General features: G+C 48.9%; 1 protein-coding gene across 1 annotated transcript; it reads right to left on the bottom strand.

Annotated features, from left to right (window-relative positions):
* Positions 1-1,946: 1,946 nt before the first annotated feature.
* Positions 1,947-16,678, bottom strand: ENDOD1 (endonuclease domain containing 1). Its single transcript, XM_063394511.1, has 3 exons — positions 16,452-16,678; positions 11,792-12,617; positions 1,947-6,072 (listed from the first exon to the last, which is right to left on the bottom strand). Exons 2-3 carry the CDS (start codon positions 12,083-12,085, stop codon positions 4,912-4,914), a joined length of 1,455 nt encoding a protein of 484 aa, XP_063250581.1. The 5' UTR covers positions 12,086-12,617; positions 16,452-16,678; the 3' UTR covers positions 1,947-4,911.
* Positions 16,679-18,108: the final 1,430 nt, after the last annotated feature.

Raw genomic sequence — 18,108 nt, 5'->3', positions numbered from 1 at the left:
TTGTTTAGTCTGATGTTCTTCTCCCACATTTTCTCCCCTGCCCACCAGCACGGTCCTTCCCACCTGCTGCAGCTCCTGGCATTGGTCCATACCCATCTTCTACCAGCAGGTACTGGGGATTTGGAAAAGTCACACAGTGACATCTGCTCCAGATGTCCATTCTCCACCATGTTAAATTAAACTAAAACATCAACTTATTAATAAAGATGATACTGCAGAAGAATTTGAAACCTCTGCTTCAGTTTTGCAGGCAGCTTTGCTGCTGGCTCAGTAGAAAATGGCTTCTACCTCCCAGGAATACTGTCACAATTTCAGTATTTTTGGAAAGGAGACAGGATTTTTTTCACCGTTACAAATGGAGGAAAATCACACCTGTGCTAAGTTGGGCCATGGCTGAAGGAAATGCCTCTGAGACAGAAAGAGCCACGTTCACATGCTAAGCCTACTGTTAGGCAGGCGTGGGTGCTGAATGTCCACATCCAAACTGCTAATCCAGACCCTGAGCTGCTCTTGGATGTTTCCTGTCCTTCTTCCAACCTGGACTTGAAAAATATTTTCCACTAAAAATGGTAAATTGCCATGAAAAGAACCCTGTATGATAAATCACCCCATTCTGACAGAATATAGTTCCTTGGAGACTTTCCAACCAGCTGTAACACTAACACCACTGGAAAGTCTTTAGGCGTTTCTGCTTGGCTGGAAACACCAGTTCTCTGGAAATCAAGAGCAGATGTTACCCAGTGTGAGATCCACCGGAGTAAGTCCAGCAGCCCAGGAGTCTGTGCAGCAAAGAGAAATCATCCCATGCCAAACCCACAGTATTGCAATCTCACTAATACGCCCACACCCTGGACACACCTCACACTCCTTGCTCCCAGACAATCCCTCCTGGCCAAACAAGTTACACTGGTGTTTATTTTCCAATACCTTTTCCATTTTCTGGCACTAACTATGCTGGAGAGATAGCCTATGAGCAAGCATGGCTCAATTCCCTGCTGAACAGGAGCAGGTCCCTGACCAGAGGGAGGGACAGAGCTGCTGATGGAGTTCCATGCAAGGTGAGCAGCTTCAAAACATGCAATGGTAGCAGAGGCGTGACCCAGAGGGCCTGAGATTGAGGGGTTGTCCTGCAGGGCTACTGAGCCCCTCTGCCAGTTTGGGTGCCCAGCCCCAGGGTGGATACAGCAGAGACAAGGGTCACCTCGAGGTGCAGAGACCCCTGTGTCAAAGCTTGGGGTGATCTGGTTAAGGCAGGGACACCTTCCACTAGACTGCATGGATCAAAGCCCCATCAAACCTGCCAACTTGACCATTTCCAGTGAGGGGGCATCCACAGCTTCTCCAGGCAGCCTGTACCAGCACCTCAGCAGTTCCTGCACACTTGAGACAGAGGCAGACTCATTTGCAGGGCTTCATCTGCCCAAAGAGAGGTATCTGCAAAACGGAGGGGGCAGCATCTGGCTCACTCATGACAGGACCTCTGTACTTTCAGTGGAGTGTAATTCCCCCTGTTAGGGAAGGTAAGGAAGTTGTGACAAAGCCAATCTAGTGACCAGCACTGCACAAGAGGCAGTTTCTCCCTGTGAGCTGTGAAGCACTGTGCTGCTGTGCTGCAATTTCTGTATGAAAACTGGCTATCATGCTGCACTGCAGGTGCATCTCACTGCATCTCACAAGAACAAAGCACTCCCCTCTCCTGGCACACAGAGTCATACTCACTGCCTGCAACACCTCCGCTTTTACCAACTTATTCTGCAGCTTAATTAATTGAGTCTTAGAGTGCTCTGAGAAGGAAAGGTGTTTAAAAAGCACAAAAGAGCCATTAATATCAGATGTCAAGCTGTTACAAGGAAAAACCATGCTGCCAGTGTTTTCCTGATTAGTCAGGGCACCCTAGGTTGTATTATATCATTTGTAACTATGACAGAAAGTGATACCAGTCCCTCTTAGGAAAAGTAATTTTATTTTGTTGAAGCCATATGTTTCCAAGGATAGAGTAAAGCTCAGGAGCCATAAATCATGCCTAGATCAGGAGAATCTCAAACAGTGGTTTTTTTGCAGGATGTTGCTTGTTCTGTGATAACTGCTCAATGTTCAAGGCAGATTTCCCACTGCCTGCTCAGACACACAGCACAGAAGAGAAATGCCCCATGCCAGTTACTGTTATTAACATTTGAAATCTGAGCATGTTAAGACAATTTTAATAATACTGTTGCACATCTGCCCAAATCCTATAGAGCTGCAGCACCTTAGATTTCAAGGACTGTCCACTTGCTGTCAGGAGTCATGGCTGCAGCAGAGCTGTGCTGGCCTGAGCTAGGGGGGGCAGCAACAGTGGTGGCAAACTGACAGTGCAGACCTCCTGAGGCGCCTCAGCTTTGCTGTTCATCAGCCCATGAGCTCTCACATCACTGCATCTGCAGAGCTGCACTGGAGGTGCTGCTGGCCCTGGGATGCAAAGGCTGCTGGGTTCAGGGGTAGGGAAGCTGCTCTGGGCACAGAGCCCTCAGGAAGTGCCTGGCTGGCTGCTGTGCAGTGCCACACAGCTAAGACAGGTCAGAGATAAGGCCACACAGAAGGTGCAAGACAGCTGTGGGGGGCAGCTACCCCTTCTCCCAGTGCTTGGGCTGCACTTGAGAGCTGCTGCCATCCCATGTGCCTTCAGAGGCTGCTGGGGATCCTGGGGCCCCCAGGCTGGGGATCCTGTCAGCCCACCCTAGCATCCCCTGGGGCTTGAGCTGGCTTCTTTCCTGCCTTGACAGCCGCCATGTAGCCCTAGAGGAGCACCAGGATTGAGACAGGGTGTCGAAAGGGTGGGAAATCAGCTCCATATCTGTCTTGACAGCAGACCAGGCATGTTTGAGTGGGCAGACATGCAAAGTTCAGTTTGGAGAGCATCCACTGGCTGCTCTCTGCCTGTCAGGAGCAGTGACCTTGTGCCTTGCACCAAACATTCTCATAGCAAAACACCACTGACTTTACCCAACCACAACCCATACTGGCACACAAAAGCTGCCTTTCCCTTTAAACAAAGCCAGTTCTGCTTGCCGACAGCCTCTCATTCTCCATAAACCAGCAGTGGCCCATGAAGGGCGGGACAGGGAGTCATTGCCTCTTCCCACTCATGCCACTGCTCCCCCACTTTGTCACCATTGTTGGCATCCCCAACTCTGCCATTTGCATCACTGCTGAACAGGGTGAACCTGGCCAGGATGTGCTGGGCTGAGATGTGCACACACATGTGGTTGCACTGAACACAGCCCCTGAGCTAAAGAAACAATTCTGTCCCATCATGAACCAGCCAAATCTCCTTTTCCCTCTGAATCCATCCATGCCAGATCAGCCTTGCTGCAGGCTACATGGTGCAGAGAGGCAAAGCTGCCATGTTTTCTTCAACCCAGGGCAGGCTACTCCCAGCACAGCACCACTGAGATGGCAGCATCAGCTTGCTCACTCCTGGGACTCATTATGGGATGCTATGGTAGACCAGGGGTCCAAATCAAGGTGATGCTGGAGGGAGAGACACAGAGGGTGTCAAAGGAAGGAACCACATACATAAGACTCCCAAATGCCTCTTGAAGTCCAGCCAAAGTAAATGTTGCTGAGACAGGAAGCCTCCCTCCTTCAGGCAACTGCACCAAGAGATCCAAAGGCCCTTGCTGAGCCAAGCCCCAGGGAAGGGCAGCACTCCTGTGACCTTCTCCAGCAGTGGCAGATGTCTCTGTGCCCCTCATCTGGCTGCAAATATTTGTTGGTCCCCTGCAAAGCCCTGATGTGTGCCCCAGCTCCAGGGCTGCAGATGTTTGGGTACATGGCTCATGCTGGCAGAGGGAAGAAGGGGTGAGGAGTGAGCAGAGAGGATAAGCTGTGCAGAAAAGGAACTGTTTCACCTCTGACACTGAGGTGTCTCTCTGTGCGTGGGCTCACCAGATGGGTGTTCACACAGCAAAACAAGCGCTGCAGCCTGGGATCCCTCCTGCCTCTCCTCCCACCTGACAGTCCTCTGTGTACTTCAGGAGCAGTCAGCTCTCAAGGGAGACAAGGCAGGTGGCAACAGATTTGAATCCAAAAGTGCGGCTCCCAGATTGACTGGGCACTGGAGCAGACACAAGGGCTTCAGGGCTAAGACATTCATGGCCTTAGACCTTCAGGGAACACCGCATCTTGAAGATGCAGGGCTCAGACCTTCAGTGGTCACCAGACAGCAAGGAAGGGTTGGGGGAAGATGATCCTGGTATGGCTAAGGAAAAATGCTTTCCCATCAAGCAACAACAACAAAAAAAAAAGGGCAGTAGGTCTTTCCTTGCAGCAAGATCCATGCAATTTCAGATGTCTGGAAAGGCCTGAAGATTATGAGATATACCCAGCTGCATCCCCTCCACCAGTGGGACACCAGAGCAATGCAGCCAGCAGCAGGACCTTGCCCCCCTTCCACCCTGCTCCCTGCTGTTTCCCAGCCTCAAGTCCTTGCACTCTTACCTCCATCCTTGCATCAAGTCCCAGTAACCCTCTGTAACTCATGTCCCACCTGCTCCTTGGAAGGGATGGGCTTCTACAGAGCTCACTGCCACTGCATAAGTCTCAGTGTCATCATAGCCAGAAAGAAATTACCTCGTACCACATTCAGCGTGCATTTCCCAGAGGAAGCATCTCAACACCTGCAAACCACATAAACTTTGTGGCCTGCACTGATAAAACCCAAACATTTTACAACAGACAGAACTCGAGTTACAGTAGTGGTGCCCCGAGCGACATCGCCTTGGGCCTCCTTGCTATTCCCCAGTCAGTTCATTTTTATTAGTGTCACTGCAATAAATACCAGAATGAAATTGACAGCATTTGGCCACGTCTCTGAAAGCATTGCCCCTCTTCTCCTTCATTCCACGTATCTGCAGCCTTGGTTTCCGCCCGTCAGTCGTCAGAGGAGCCTTTAGGGACAAACCGCTTGAGGATGTGACAAGCCAGGTAATAAAAGCCATGCAGGACCGCAGCTGTGGTGTCGACGACCAGCGCAAAGGTGCCCCCAACCCCAGTGGCCACGTCTTTGAGGACAGAGGGAACGGCACAGATGGTGTGGTAAGGGAAAGCAGCAAGGTGAAGGACGAACCCCATGGGGATGCTCAGGATCCTGTAGGTGAGGAACATCACGTCTTGAACATTTTGCAGGAAGCCCAGGAAGATGTTGATGATGACCCTCCCAACATCATAGGGGATGCAGATGAGCACCATGCTGACGGCTTTAAGGTAGGACACCACCCCGTTCCACAGGCTGCAGACTCCATCCAGAATGGTACCAACAACTCGCTTTACAACAAGCCACAGAAAATAAAACACCAGTTTCACCAGCTGCACGACGATGTAGATGAGGAGTTCCAGAAGTTTGATGAAAGGGGTAGCAATGATGCCAGCCACTCTTCTCATCAAGCCACTGTCTTCGGTCTCCTGGTTGTTACTTATTCTTGTATTCTCCTGGTTCTTACTTGTTCCTACTTGCTCTCCAGAGCGGATCTGACTGACAGCTTGCAATACTGCTTCTCTTTTCTCCTGGCTTTGTTTGTCTTCCCTACAGTTGCCCTTGAACAAGTGAACTCCTGGTAGATGCTGCTTCTCCAGCTCTCTCACCGTGAGGTCTGCCAAGCTGTTTTCATCATTGATTTTTTTCACTAGTCCCAGGGACCATCCCTCTGGAGCATCACAGCAGGCTGCCAGCCAGAGGCTCTCTGGCACTGACATCTTGCCTTTAACTTGGACACCCGAAGGAATTGCGCCTGCAAGGAGATATAGATGATCCATCTTGGAACAGTGAGGGATCAGAGCTTGCTCCACTACTTTCCCAATGTCTCTGTGCCAGCTTTTGCTCAGAGCTGGGCTCAGAGGCACAGCGTTTGTGAGTGTGTAAGTGGCCACCTGGAAATCCTCCTCATTAAGCAAACTGGGATTGAGAAGGCCTCTCTCGTAGCCAGAGCCCACGTAGTCTGAGGTCAGGGCTTGATTTTCACCAAGGTTGGCCACAGTGCCACCAATATCGGCTTCATGCACCATTTCATGCAAGTCATTTTCTGGATCATCTATCTGAAAGAGTAGAGAGAAGCATTACTGCATGCAATTCAGCTTCCTAGAAAACAATGTGTAAAATGGACCTTGATGTATACTTTTCATTAGGACTACTAGTACATGCCATGCCCTGGATTATATCCCACATCCTCTCCTTACTTTCCTTGAAGTGCTTCAGAGGAGTGCATTCTCTGCTTAACTTCTCTGCCAAACACATTGGTTTAGGTTCCAAAGGATATTTGCAGCTCTCCAGTCTGGTACACAACACAGCATAGACTTCAAAATCTCACCAGGCACCATATACCAAGCCTCTAACTTGTAATTTGTCATAAAAGAGATTTTTAAGACCAATAGATGGCTAGGCTTAGGGTCATGTTTTCACCTTCTACTGTGGTGGTACCTGCAGCTCATTTAAGAACTTAACCACAGCACCTTAAGCTCCTCTGAATTATCAAATGCAAGCCATGGGGAAAGAAAAAACCCAAAGAAGCCATGGTGTATAAGATATCTAGAGAAGGCATTTACCTCTCACTACTTATTGTGTAAGAAGCAAGAATGAAGCCAGACACCGAGTTAGGTGACCTGAACCACCCCACCTTGAACAGGAGACACAGCAGTGAGCTCCTAGGGCTGCTGCAGGGCTGGTCATCAGTAACCTGACCCTCATGTCATTAATGGCCTGAACCTCGACCTTAATGACAACACAGCTGTCACCAAAGGTCCTTGATGGGATCTGTACTACCTGCTTGTGTCTGCGGCTCCCATGCAGTGGAGCCAGAGGTAGCAATTACTGCCGCGGGAATTTGTCCTGGAGCTTCCCTCCTGGATCGAGGGAAGGGGGCAGGCAGAAGCGGTGAAGAGCAGTGGGAGGAGAAGCACTAAATGTCAGGGTGTGGTCGGGTCTTTCTCAGGTGGCCACAGCTCTGTCTGAGCCATAGTCATTCCTACTGACACTGCCTGCAGCCGCTCCAGAGGGCTGTGCCAAATTGTCATTTTGTTCCTCAAATTAGAGGGTGAACACGCTGGCAGAAGTTCAGGGGTGGCAGACGATCTCTGGCAGTCACTGCCTTCTGTACTCTCTGTTTCAGAGGCTGTAGCCCTCAGGTGCCAGCACTGTGCTGGCCCAATTAAACCTTCTGCTTTTGCCCCTGGCCTATAAATTGTTTACTGCACTATCTAATATGCACTTTGGAGACATCTATGGCAGACAGGCTACATTCATAGTCTATCTTGAATCATTGCCAGGTCATCCATCCTTGTCTCTTCACCACCCTGCAGTGCACTTGGACAGATATCCAACTATGTCCTTGCAACCTTACAGAGTTTGCATCCTCTTAGTGCCACATCACCTCCTCGCAGTTCTGCACCACCCTGTGCTGAGAGTTCAGGTGAAAGGACCAATGCCAGCAACTGTCCATGGCCCTCACCTGGGAACTGAGCTCTGGCTGGCCTCCTGCACTCCTTCATCTTTCTTTGGGCAGATGAAGCCCTGCAGCTGAGTCTGCCTGTCTCAAGTCTGCAGGAACTGCTGAGGTGCTGGTACAGGCTTCCTGGAGAAGCTGTCAAGGTGCAGGGCTCCTCTGCACCAAGCTTGGTCACAGTGCCAAGCCTGGCCATTGCAGAGGGCTGCATTACCCCACCTCCTGCTAAGGAGGCTTCTTGCTTTTAGTTTTTGAGGTATCTGGTGCTTATTGCTTCAGGACTGGGAGGATCATAGTGAGTCCCATGTGCTGATGCACAAGTCACAGCTTTTTCTAAATGCACGTCTTAAAAAGACTTATTCTGCACTTCTACTGCCTTATTCTGCTCCTCTTGCTCAGTGACCCCAAACAACAGGCTGCAGCTGTCTCATGATGCCAGACATTTTGCATTCCACAAAATCACTGTCTCTTCCTGCCTCCCTTCCCTTGCCATTCTCCCCTTCTGATGAGATGATGGTGTGCCATGGGACAAGGGATGCACCCACTGTGTTTAATCGCATGGAGGTGAGGGGGATCGGGCACAGATGTGAGGCTGTGCCCAGGAACTCTCCTCAGTGCCATGATCCAAACTGGGAGTTTTACACCCTCTCAGAGGCTCATCCCATCTCACTCCCATGGTGAGTGCTGCCATACTACAAGGACACATAGACCTAAAATGGATCAGCTCTGCCTCCTGGGAGAAATTGCCAACCTACATGAAGCAGAATAAACCTAATTTCTCTCTCCCTGTGAGCTGCTGCAAGCAAACCTTGAGGAGACCCTGGGTACCTGTCCAGTTGCAGGCCTTTGCACATACCATCGAGATTGTTTGGGTGCAATTAAAAAAGAATATGATAAAAATGCATCTGTGTGCTGTGCATGTGTAAGGCTCTGACATCACCTAATTATGCTTATAATAACTCCTATTATGGTTTGTAATAACTAATGTGTACCTGAGGTTTTCATAACTCCTCCAGCTCAGTCCCAAAGGCTCAGCACTGCATCTAATCTGCATTGCAAGATACCTTTCCTCCCTGCTTCAAAAAGCTTCTTGTGTCACCCCAAAACATGTCTTTGTTCATGGAGTCAGCCATGAAGCCACCTGTCCAAACAGCTCAGGGCAAAATCCAACAGACAGGTAAACTCCTTACCATAGAATAAAGATTTAAAAATAACTTACGTGCCTGAAGCCTGTATGGATGTTAGCACATAACAATATTGCTGTGTGTCATTAAGTGGAGGGTGCAGTTTCACAGATGGGACAGAGGCAGAGGGGGATTAAAAGTATGGCAACACACAATTATTAGGGCAGGCAGCTTCCATTGAGTTTGGTCATTTAACAAGGCAGGACACTGCCACCCCCCACCTTCCCCACCCTGCAATGTAGCATCCCTGAACTTCAGCTTCCCTCTCCCACAGCTACTTCCTCAGGCACCCTTACACCTTTGATTGAAGTGGAAATGTTTGACGCAACCTTAGTGTGGGACACATACCTCAGGGGAGAGGCACAGTGCATCTTACACAGAAGATTCTGATGTAGGACATTCATGAGTGGCTCTAGAAGTGCCTGTTCTCTTGACTCTCTACCAAGAGACATTGCAAGGGCAGCTCAGAGGTAGCTGCACTATATCTGGGCAAGAATCCCACCTTGGTCGTCTGCCTGGTGGTGGCCATTACCCAAATGAAAATATGAGGTAATTCATCCAGCCCCTCACCAATTAGGATGGAAAAAGTAAGTCCAGAGTTTTCCATCTCTCTCTAAGCTACAGAAAGAATCAAACACAGAGGTTTTCAGACAACCAAAATGGAATGAGGTAAAAGACACCTAAGTGACTTGCTCTCAACCCCCAGGAAATCTGAGGCAGAGCAGGTTTTCAGTCCTGCACCTTGGGGAGTCCCATCAGTACCCTGCTCGTCAGCCTACCCTTCCTGCTCTCTAATTTTTCACTAATTGCTGAATTAATTCATCGTTTCCAGCTGCCAATCCGGTGTGTGGCACTGACATTCCTCACACTTCTCACCCAGTTACTGCCTCAGTGCTACATTTGGCATTTGTTTCTCAGGCAGACACTCCTGAGGAGGAAGTGAGATGGTGCCCTCACCACTTACATCATTATCCCCCCAAAAAAGTATATGACAACCTTGAGGCCCTCACTGGAGAGCTGAGAGTGTTTTTATAGTGCTTTCTTTCTGTTTGCTGTGTGTCTGCATCTCCATGTGTAAGCACATGCCACTGGGCAGCTGAACCAGCTCATACCCAGCTATCGCAGTCTGGGCAAGGAAACTGCCCAGCAAATCGGTGACCTGAGCTCACCGGGCCATGCTGCAGAGCAGGTGCTGCTAAGGGCTCCCCTCAGCAGCCATCTGAACTGGCCTTGGTAGAACAATACATAATGGATGTGAAAGCTCTTCCCCACTCTCTCCTCCAAGTGGCAGTGTCTGAGAGGGCTGTAGGGCTGTATGCACTTATTTCTTGAGTTATAGCAATCTTTCACATTTTTGATTTACATATTCCTCTGCAGATTTTTTTTTTTTTTTTTTTTTTTTTTTTTTGTCCTGGTACTTTTCTGTCTCCATCAGAGGTTCCTCCAGGGAACTGCAGAGTTGCTAACTCCTGCCTCTGAGACATCTGTATTTCACTAGGGGATGAAGGAGACCCATTAGTGTCAACTAAGAACTATTGTCAACCTGAGAGGCTGCTTTGGAGAAGCCAAATTATTTCTGAGGCTGCAGAAGGTTTTGGTGGCAGGACACACAAGGTTTGGAACTCTGGAGTGCTGGCAGGAACCAAGACAAGATGAGGGGTCAAAAGGGATGGAGCAGGAAGGGCAGAGAAGCCAGCTAAAGGGAGGTCCAGGGGAACAGAAGTTACTAGGTGGGGGGAAGCTGCCCACTGCTCCATGGCAGGAACAGCTTCTGAGCCTACCTAGGCAGGTTGGGAGAGCTGGACCATAAGAAGCAGGAGGGGATAAGGGGGATAGAGGTGATGAAGAGTGTCATGGGCCAAGGCAAATGGGAAAGGATCTCAACTCTGCCGCTTTGCCTTGCTGCCTCCGTGGCACTGACCAAAGATTCTTGCCAGCCTAGGTCCTCTTTGCAGCTTAAATATTTGCCACCCTTCCACAACTCACTAATGATAGAGCCTGCAAAAAGTTTCCTCTGTTTTAAAAGGGTAAGCTCCCACAGCTTTCCTATGAAGCAGAAGCAGCTCAGATCAAAAGGCCTTTAGAAACTCCTGCAACTCAAAACCCAGCCCAGAGAGCCAGAAGACAGTCCAGGCTGAAGATAACCATGTAATATCTCCTGTCTTCAATGCCTGTGGCCTTAGTATCTCCTCACCACACATGAGAAAAATAAGCACAGCATTCTCCTGGCAAAGGGGTGAGCTTTGATTGTGGCAACACATGGTAGCTGAGGGTCACACCCCTAACACACTGCTGTGACACTGCAGCCATTCCTGCCCTAACAAAGCACCCTTGCAAAGCACACTGACAATCTTTCCTGAGCTCAACAGATGGGGTAGCCTGATGTTGCTACAATATTCCTCATTATCACCGCTGGAAAATCTAAAACATGGGGGGGAGGCAGGTGGGAAAGCAGAGTTGAAGTTCTCTTAGGGCACAAGCAGTTTTTAAAGGATTTCCTTTAAACTGAACAGACTGAAGGCCTTGCTTAAACATGCCAAGTGTCAGGGGAGACAAAAACCACTGAGGCTCTGGCAAAATTCATTTTATACTGCATACTTGTGACCTGTCTGAAGCCTCCACGCCCCAGGACACAGCAACTCATTTTCCTACCTCAGTCTGCAACACTGGGCACTGAAAAGCTGCAGCATCAACTTGGTGAACCACAAATGGATGCTTTATCTCTGCTCGGTGAAGCTAAAGAACCCCTATAAACACTGTGATCATACTGGCAACAGAACAAACTTGAACTTGACACTGCGATGTTTAACCCACCAGCAGCGCTCCCTGCCCGCCAGAGCTGGCTGGGCTGGACAAACACATCACTCGTGTCAGAGAGGGCTTTCCTCTCCCCTGGCACTGCACATTCCTGCAGCAGCCTCTCAGTTTTCATTAGAAGCTCCCTTGGACAAGAAACGATTTGTTTGCTCAGTTCCAAGCATAAAAATAAGTTCTGCTCATGCTAAATTCATACCAACAGAAGTTCAGCCAGCAGAGTTCCTGCCTCCTTTGCAAAATCCTAGCCCCAGCTTCACCCCAGAGGAAATGTTCTCCAGGAACAGCTGCTTTACAGCAAAGGAAAAGCTGCCTTACCTGCGGTTCAACCAGCCACCTCTCCTCCTCACTCTGAGCTGGCTTTGTAAACTTAAAAGCTGAATAAAGAGGGATTTTGTCCTTAGTACTGTAGAGGGTTGCAAAGCGTGGCTCCTTGTTGTACTGCTGACAGATTTTCACATGGAACGGCTCCGTAAATCCTTCTGGTGGGACTTGTCCGGGGAAGAACACGTTACACTCGGCAAAACCAGTTTCATCCTCTCTAACAACCCTGCCCTGGGAAAAGCCGGGGAAAACTGAGAGGCAAAGCAAGAACACAATTGACGTCTTCATGGTGCACTCCGTGGAGCCGAGGGAAGCCCCGTCTGCCTCCGCTGGGTACGGCACAGCACCGACGCTCAGAGTCCATCCAGCAGCGCAGCCAGAACGCGTCTGGAATTCGGGTGCAGCGTGCGAGGGCAATGAAATCCGAAACCGCGGCCGAGCCCTTCGGGGAGCAGCGCGTTCCGCAGCAGCGCGTTCCGCAGCAGCGCCGGGAGAAGGCGAGCGCGCCGCGCTGCTGTGACACCAGCTGCGGACGGGAACCGCCCGCGGGACGGGGTGCCGGGCAACCGGAGATCACCGGGCTCGCTCAGGAGGAGGAGCAGGGACGCCTGTGGCAGCGCCAGGGCTGCAGCCGAGCAGCACCGGCTGTCCAGGCTCGGGCTCAGCGCCGGCGGGGGTGTGGTGTGCTGCATTGCAGCAGTCCCCGGCAGGAATTTTGGCTGACACAGCCAGAAATGTTCCTGAGGCTGTCAGAGGGGATGCTGCAAAGTCAGATTCGCCACCCCAAAGAAGGTATTGGCTGTCCTCTCCAGCTGTGAGCCTGGCCAAAGGAGAGGGAGAGAAAGAAGTGTCAACATCGGAGCTGCTGGGAGCCCCCTTTGTCCCTTTTTGGGGTGTCTGTCATCACTACTGCTGCCAGGCCCATCCTGCTTAGATGCTTGGGAAAGGTATTCACCTCCCATCTCTCCTGGCACTGTATGGGGAATTCAAAACCCTCCAGTATCCCCTCATCTTGGGAGACCCTCTCCCAGAAGAGATTAACAACAGGCAGAAGGATGAAGACCCTCAGATCACATACCCCTATGCAGTATCCACCACAGAACATTTTGGCCAAGCCTATGGAATTGGGAAAAAAAAAAAAAAAAAAAAAAAAAAAAAAAAAACCACCAGGAAATGAAGTTTCTCCTCTGAGTTTATGTTCAGCAGAGTAACCATCCACCCAGTAAACAGCTGCCTGTGATGCCTTGGCTACTGCTGGGTAAAAGCAGCATTCCTTCAGTGACTGGGAAAATTAATGTTTTCAAAATAGTGGAGATGGAAAGGAGATTACAGAGCAGTACCTTGGAGTCAAGAAAAGGTAGGATATTCCCACCCAAGAAGTGAGACGTGATCAGCTGTGTAGCCAACAACTTTAAAAAAATCCTAGATGTCAACAGGGCACAAGTCCCTTTTATAATACAATTTCAAAGCAAAAAACCTCCCAAGTGCTAACATCCCACAGGTGCTTTCCAGACAAGGTAGGATTATGTCCATGTTGAAAGTTATGAAGTGGGACAGTGAGTGGTTAAAGTGCCTGCCCAAGGTCAGAGAAGGAGTCTGTGAAAGGCTAAAAATAGACTGCACTGTATGACTATCTTTCCTCTACTCAGGGATGACTTCTGGAAGTAGCAAGACAAGGAAATACGTCAACACTTCTTGGTGTGGTGATATCAGCTAGGGGAGACAGAGGCATGCTGGACAGGCTGGGGAGCAACAGGAAATGTAGTAAGTGGGCTTGGGTTTGGTCCAGGCAGATGACTGGTCTCCCAGTCCTGCCAGAAAGAGTTAGTCATGCTCAGGAAAGGTGATGGAAAGGAAAGCATAGACTCAAAATTTCATTTTCGTGTATGTAAAAAAGCTCCTGGAAAATCAAGAACTGAAGCTGAACTTTTGCTGTTAGGTGTTTTTCTGACCCCAGACTTGCAATTACCTGGGCAGCAGAAGAAAATATTTTCATAAGTATGGTAAGCCCTGCTACTTAGGCAAAGCTAGGTCAAACAATAAATTTAAACACCCCACTTCAAGACTGCTGTGCATTACCTCAGGATGGGCACAGTACCAATCCAATGAAAAGGCAGCATGGAGTGTCTCAAGATGGGCATGACAGCAGGCACTAGCAGGCTGAACAGATCAATGATTTCCACCAGGAAACATCCTGCCTCTGTCCTGGACCTACAAACCAACCTCTGGCCTCAAAGTGGCACCTCTGTCTCATCAGATGTAGACCCCAAGTTGTTTTCTGAGCCTCAAGGGCTTTTATGGGCTTTTGGGAAGCTCTGAGGAGTTCCTTCCTTCTAGGATGTGAGGCTGGGGTCTGTGTGCCAATTTAGCTCTGCATTTACCAGCAAACAGATAATCCTGACTCATCCTGAAGAGCAGGAGCTTCAGGTTCTCACCTCCCATGAGGGGCATCAGTTGAAAGCAAGTATGGAGTTCCACTTCTGTGCCCCTGGTTTGATTTTCTGTCCAAGCGAGGTCCCTTTTCAGTTTCTATCAAATTTCAGATAGCTATTGTGACTGTAAACACAGAGCTGTGTATTTTTTCTCTTGATAATATCACTATTGCTAAAGGGACTAGTGCCATCATCATGCTGTGGCACTCACCATGCTGAAATGGCAAAAGGACTGCTCTGCCCTGGGAAGGTTACATTCTCAGCCAAGGCACCACAGACAGAGGACTCAAACACAGCAAGATGGAGTTGGCCAGAGGTTTTGATGACTTGGTGCTGCAGTCACTTATCTGCTATCAGACACTTTTACAGGCATCACAGGGAGTGATGCCTGTAGGCAGTGATAGAGAGCAATGCCTGTAGGGGATGATGCCAGAAGGAGTATTAGATCAGATTCAAAACAGCCCTAAGGCTGCTCATGTGGGCAGAAGGGCTCTGGCAAGATACACGTTGGGTTGGCAATGGGCAGTGTGAGCTGGTGGTGTCAGCATGAACTGTGGCAGCAGAGTGGCTTCATGGGACCTGGGGCTGCCTTCTCCAAACCCATCAGGGGGTGACAGTACAATAAGCCAAGCAGTGTAAACAGTGTGGGCAAGAACATGATGTTCCATGTGCAGAGCAGAGGGAACCAGGGAGGATGCAGAGTGACGTGGCCAAAGGGACACACAAGAAAAGTGGTCATAGACTCACAGAATACCCCAAGTTGGAAGGGACACACAAGGATCATCGAGTCCAGCTCCTGGCCCTGCACAGGACACCCCCAAGAATCACATCACGTGCCTGAGAGCATTCTCCAAATGCTTCTTGAACTCTGTCAGGCTGGTGCTGTGACCACTGCCCTGGGGAGCCTGTTCCAGTGCCCAAACACCCTCTGGGTGAAGAAACTTTTCCTGATACTCAACATAAACCTCCCTTGACTCAGCTTCAGCCCATTCCTTTGGGTTGTGTCACTGGGCATCAGAGAGAAGAGATCAGTGCCTGGCCTTCCACTTCCCCCCATGAGGAAGCTGATCACTCAGTGGCAGGTGTGTGGGAGGCAAGAGAGGCTGTAGACAACCAACTGTATAGACACAGAGTTTGAAAAGCACAGTGTGTTGGGGAAAATTAAGAGAGGTTGGAGGGAAGGAAGGGTAAGAGAAGAGGTAAGAATCCAGAATATGGCATTGACTAGTAGGAAAAGGAAGACATTGCACAAAAATTAGAGTTGAGGAGGATCTGCATTCCTGAAAATCTGGAGTGCTAAGAAAAGGTGAAGAAGGAAAACAAATGGAAATAAGTGTGAGGAAACCCAGGAGGCAGGTTGTGACAGGTCAAGTGAGATGACAAGAGAAATCTGAGGTAAATCTCTTGTGATAAGAAAATCTCTTGTGAGAAGAAAATATGAGGAGGGATAGAAGGAAAGGAGAATGAAAAGTTTACATCCATCTTCATTAACCTGACATAGATGAGCAGTCTTCCTGCTCTTCAAGGGTCACAAGCATCAAGAACGTGGTCTCAAAAGGAAGAACACCTCCCTGCAAAACAAACCTGAAAAGCATGTCAGCATCCAAACTCTCTAGCCATTAAGAAGCTGCCAGGCTTGTTTGTCTGCTTTCCCACACTGCTTCTCCAGCTCTGTCTCTGTTGACACGACTGACACTGGATTTGCTACAAATAGAAAATCTATCCCCTCACATGATTGACCCTTCTACCCCAGTCTTTCAAAACATTTTTGACTCCAAATATTTTTCCATGCTGGATCTCCAGTCTGCTATCACGGCCCCTGTGAGACTCTAGTGTTGTATGTGACTGTCTCTTTCTCCTGACAAGAAAATGAAGAAGACAGTGTCTCCAAGGGCAGGCAGTCGCATGAGAGACACCATGTGTTTCAGTAGGCACACCAAGCTTGGACTTGGAGCACAACAGTGCCAGCAGACGTGCCATGGCATGTCAGAGATCACATCTGCCTCCTCATTGTCTCATGGGGAAACAGTCTCTTTTTAAAATTAGTTTAAAAAGTTGCTCTGGGAAGGGAGCCCAGTGCTGAGCTACAGGGAAAAGCGAGAGTGAAACAATTTTCCTATTGTAACTAAGAGATTCAAGGGCAAGGGGAGGGGGTGGGCAGAAGGACAACAAACTCTTTGGGGAAGAGCTTAAAAACACATTTTTGGGATTTTGATTCCCACCTAAAATGAGGCTTTGATGCCAGTCTCTGCTGCCTTTTGTCTTCACACCTTCCCCGTGGTGTCCCTGGTGCTGGTGAGGAATGGCCTTCCACTGGCAGTGCTGCTTTGTTGCTCAACTCTGCCATGATGCTCACTAGCAAGGGTGGCTTGTGAGAGGCCACAAACTGCCTCAGACTGACAGGGATGCTGATCTGGCTCCTCTGCTTCTTCACTTGCATTCTCTCCTGTCCAGACCCAGTGTCCACCCAGAGCAGACAGTGGATGCCCTGAAGAGGTGTCACAACTGAAATCAGAAGAAAAAAAAAAGAGCATGAAGTTTTAAACAAAAAACTATAGAGGAGGTTGTTCATGGTGTACAGTCGGTGGAAAAGGGTGGCAACTGGGAAGACTGAGGCACCCAAGCTGCTCTATGGATGGTAACACCATTAGAACAGAGACATGTTCTCATTTTGTACAAAAGCTCACACAGTGGAAGTCTGACAGGCACCTTGTAAACCATGAAGTATAAATGCTTTGCATAAATATTGAATAAAATTAATAAAATCCAAAGGAAGCAGCATTTTATCACAGTCTTCATACCCAAGAGATCTGTGTTAATCTTCAGACTGTTTAAAAGTAGCACAATGACAATCCCATGCTAGACAGCAAAAGCAGGATGGATATAGATTAGCGGTACAAGACAATGTTTTTATTAGTGCAAATGATTATCTGTCAAAATGAGCAATTTAGAGATGTGCTGAAAGCTCCAGTACTTCCATTCTTTAAATTAGGAGGTGCTTTTTAACACGATAACAATTTTTAAAAAAAGAGTTGATGTTTCAGCTGTAATGGCCTTTGTTTTACAGATTGTCAGTTAGTCAGAGCCACAACAGTTCTTACACACCTTAAATCTGTTTTGGACAGGGAAGTTATCCACTTACATGCTTTTCTTCTAGGTATTAATATTTATTTTTTACTATTTGTTTTATTTTATATTTTCAAACATGTGGTGTGATTCAGTCAGTGCTGAGAGCTTGCTGAGCTACCTGCTGCCCCAGACAAGGCATGAGAGAGCTCCTGACAGTCTGCATTGACAAAAGACTGGTGAGTGGGAAGAAAATTAGAGGCACAGGCTTGTTAGGCTTGCATCATCTTCAGAAGAGGGAAGGGGAAAGCCATAACCCTTGAGAAAGGTAAACCTGCTGGCAGGATCCAGAACCTCTAATCAAGATCAAGATAGTAGCCACACCCAGGACTGCCTGTCTCCAGAATCACCACTGTGTTTTGGAACCAAGCAGTAGTAGGAGGAGTGACATGTCCTGCATTAAAGGTTCAGCCAGATCTGATAGATGGATATGAGGTTCCAGCTGCTCCCCAGCTCCAGCACCCTCTGTGCCACTCAGACTGGCAGTGGAGATGCCCCCACTATGGAGCCCAGTCATCCCAACAGCCAAAGGAGAGAGGCAGGCACCACAAGGCTCAGACTTGCAGCATTCTACATGTCCAGGCAAGGACGAGATGGCATCCTCCAGATGTGCCTCTGTCTCTGCAGCATCTTTAAAGTGAACCCAGGATGTCCACAGCTGGTCAGACAAACCTCAGGCAGGATCTAATGTACTGCTGCTACCACAGGGATTTAGCCCACGAAAAATAAAGTGCATTGGCTGTGTGAGAGAAG

Source organism: Prinia subflava, chromosome 3 (assembly GCF_021018805.1).
Source record: "Prinia subflava isolate CZ2003 ecotype Zambia chromosome 3, Cam_Psub_1.2, whole genome shotgun sequence".
In the NCBI taxonomy this organism is placed as follows: Eukaryota; Metazoa; Chordata; class Aves; order Passeriformes; family Cisticolidae; genus Prinia; species Prinia subflava.
This window is presented reverse-complemented; position numbering and strand designations above follow the sequence as displayed.

Excerpts from the sequence above, each read along its gene's own strand:
- ENDOD1 (XM_063394511.1), bottom strand. The coding sequence starts at position 12,085 with ATGAAGACGTCAATTGTGTTCTTGCTTTGCCTCTCAGTTTTCCCCGGC. Across the intron at positions 6,073-11,791 it reads GGTGGCTGGTTGAACCGCAG|ATAGATGATCCAGAAAATGA; the intron begins GTAAGGCAGCTT and ends CTACTCTTTCAG.